This window comes from Oxyura jamaicensis, chromosome 23 (genome assembly GCF_011077185.1).
Source record: "Oxyura jamaicensis isolate SHBP4307 breed ruddy duck chromosome 23, BPBGC_Ojam_1.0, whole genome shotgun sequence".
Taxonomy (NCBI): domain Eukaryota; kingdom Metazoa; phylum Chordata; class Aves; order Anseriformes; family Anatidae; genus Oxyura; species Oxyura jamaicensis.
In genome coordinates, this window is record NC_048915.1 from 378,451 (window position 1) to 380,909 (window position 2,459).

General features: G+C 56.2%; 1 protein-coding gene across 2 annotated transcripts; it reads right to left on the reverse strand.

Annotated features, from left to right (window-relative positions):
• On the reverse strand, positions 1–2,219 carry CITED4 (Cbp/p300 interacting transactivator with Glu/Asp rich carboxy-terminal domain 4). Of its 2 annotated transcripts, none has more exons than XM_035345533.1 (2): positions 2,094–2,219; positions 1–1,878 (listed from the first exon to the last, which is right to left on the reverse strand). In XM_035345533.1, exon 2 carries the CDS (start codon positions 1,864–1,866, stop codon positions 1,252–1,254), a length of 615 nt encoding a protein of 204 aa, XP_035201424.1. In that variant the 5' UTR covers positions 1,867–1,878; positions 2,094–2,219; the 3' UTR covers positions 1–1,251. The 2 variants fall into 2 exon arrangements, with proteins under 2 accessions (XP_035201424.1, XP_035201425.1); XM_035345534.1 differs by having other exon boundaries at positions 2,090–2,150.
• Between the last annotated feature and the right edge of the window lie 240 nt (positions 2,220–2,459).

Here is a 2,459-nt window from a genome sequence, read left to right on the forward strand (position 1 = left end):
CACTGGAGATGTTTCAGCTTTTATTTGCAAATTCATCTGTACATTCTCACTCAGTCGTTGAGTGACAGCTGCCAGAAGCTGTCAGCAGCAGGGGGCAGCAGCAACTAGGAGTTAACAGGAGCTTTCCACAGAGCCTGGAAACAAGAGACAGCAGAGGAAACAAAACCCCACCAGCTTTTACATTTAACCTTTTCTGAGTAAGGGAATAGGAATCAAGTCATCTTTATCACATTCAGAAAGGTGTTGGATTTACACAGCCCTGTGTGTTCAGCATAAAGACCTTGTGTTGAAGTGACTGCCTGAAGAGCAGCTTGAAAACTATCCCAGGCTTTCTTTTTTTGAAGCCAGCATCTTAAAGCTGCAGTACTCTCCATGCATCATTCCCAGCAGTCCCAAATCCAAATAACAAAAGGAGCCCTTTGCAAATAAATAATCATAGGAAAAAATAAATAAGATTAGATCTGGAATATACAGTTGCATGGTCTTTATTTGGTTTCAGAGGTGGAAAAAAAAGTGGAGCTAGACTGCAGCTTTAAGCCTTATGACTAGATCAGCCCAAACGTTCAATTTTACAGTTGATTAGCTGTATGGGTCAGAGATCTGAAGTTTCACAGAAATGAACATTCAGGCACCTATGCACACCCTTCCCCAAGGCATGGTTTTTCTCAGCCAGTTAGGAAAAAAAGCTTGCTGGAAGGGAAGTGCCCCCTTTCTGAGCTGAATAGACAAGACTGAAGACCTTTTTACTGTCACAGTAAGAAGTCCCAAGAAATATCTAACCCCACCCATGTTTGCAAGCAGAAAGAAACTGTTTCAAACCATGCACCAGGCAGGGAGACAATCCTCTCTCAGGGGATCCTTAAACTTTGCTGGCACTACAGAATCCTCCAGCTACCAGCAGAGCTGCCAGCTGCCATCACTTCCTGTGCTCAAAGCCTAGTCGTGGAAGTCGTAAGTTCATTATTTGTACTAAGCCAGAAATCCTGTTAATGCCATTTAGAGGCAGCTCTGCAGCAAGAGCTCTTGATCTGTTCCGTTTGGGGTACACACCCCCTCCCCAGGAACTCCCAGTTGAAAAACCACAGAAGAGAAAAGCAATCCATTGCAAGCCACTGTCCGATGATTGTCTCTTTGGGTAGGTGAGGAATCCAGGACAGGGCAAGGCATGGGAAGGGAGGAGGATGGCAGGTGGAGAAGGAAGTTATAAACAAACTCAAAACCACTAAGACACAAGGAGGAGCTCAAAACTCCTCAACAGCTGATGGCACTAGGTTGCTGTTTGCTAACAAAGTCTGAAATGAAGTCGAACTCGTTTTGTCCCAAGAACAGCTCTGGCAGCTCCTGAATCCGGTCCAACCCCAGTTCCAGGACAAGGGATGTCAAAACCTCCTCGTCTATGAGATCAGTGTCCATAACATTCAAGGTCAGCGCTGGTGAAGGCATGTGCTGCATGCCTGGGTGCTGGCTTGGCCCCACTCTGTACTGCTGAGCACCAGCTCCCATGGGCCCGTTGCTCATACCCAGTGGGTGACCCTGGTACTGGGTGTTGAGTTTTTGTAGGTGCATGCTAGCCATGAGCTGCTGGGTGCCCACTGGCCCCATATACTGCTGCTGCTGGCTCGGGCCATTGAACATCATTGCGTTCTGCATCTGGTGGTGGCTCATCTGTCCGCTGAGGTTAGGTCTCGGCCTCATCGCGCCATCCATTCCAGCCCCTCCGTACGGCATCATCTGACCAGCTGCAGGTAGCGTCCTCAGCACATGCTGCCCGTGCTGCGGTGGTGCCTGCAGCCCACTCACACCCATCCGGTAGCTCTGCAGCCCAGCGCCGCCGTGGCTCACGGACATCATCATGTGCTCAGCCATGGCTCCGGGCCCCTGCAAGGCGACACACGGCTCAGGGCAAGGCTCCCGCGGGCAGCACCGCTCCCGTCCCAGACGACTTCTACCGAGGATCCCGGAGCACCCCCCGCCTTCGCCCCGGCCAGCGGGCACAGCGCCGCGCCGCGCCGCCCCGTCCCGGCGAGGCGAGCTGCGGCCTCCCTGCTGCCCTCCCGGGGAGCCGGGCTCTGCCCGCGCGGGTACGCACCGACCTGGGGCTGAACTGGGTCCGCGCGCCACCCGCGCCCGCTCGGCCACCTCAGCTCGCCAGGTGCGGGGCGCCGCGCTCCGCTCTTATGGAGGCGCGGGCAGGGGCGGGCCGCCCGGCCCGGCCCGGCCCCCCGCCACCCATTGGAGCGCGGCCCGGAGCCGCCCGGCCCCCAACGGGGCGGGAGGGCCGTGCCGTGGCCGCTGCTGAGGCTGTGGTGGGGCTCCCCGAGCTCCGCGAGCCGTGCTCGGAGCGCCCCATGGTTGCGCCATGGCGCAACTGGAGGGAGGGAGGGAGGGAGGGAGGGAGGGAGGGAGGGGAGGCTGCCTGCCTGCCTGCCTGCCTGCCTGCCTGCCTGCCTGCCTGCCTG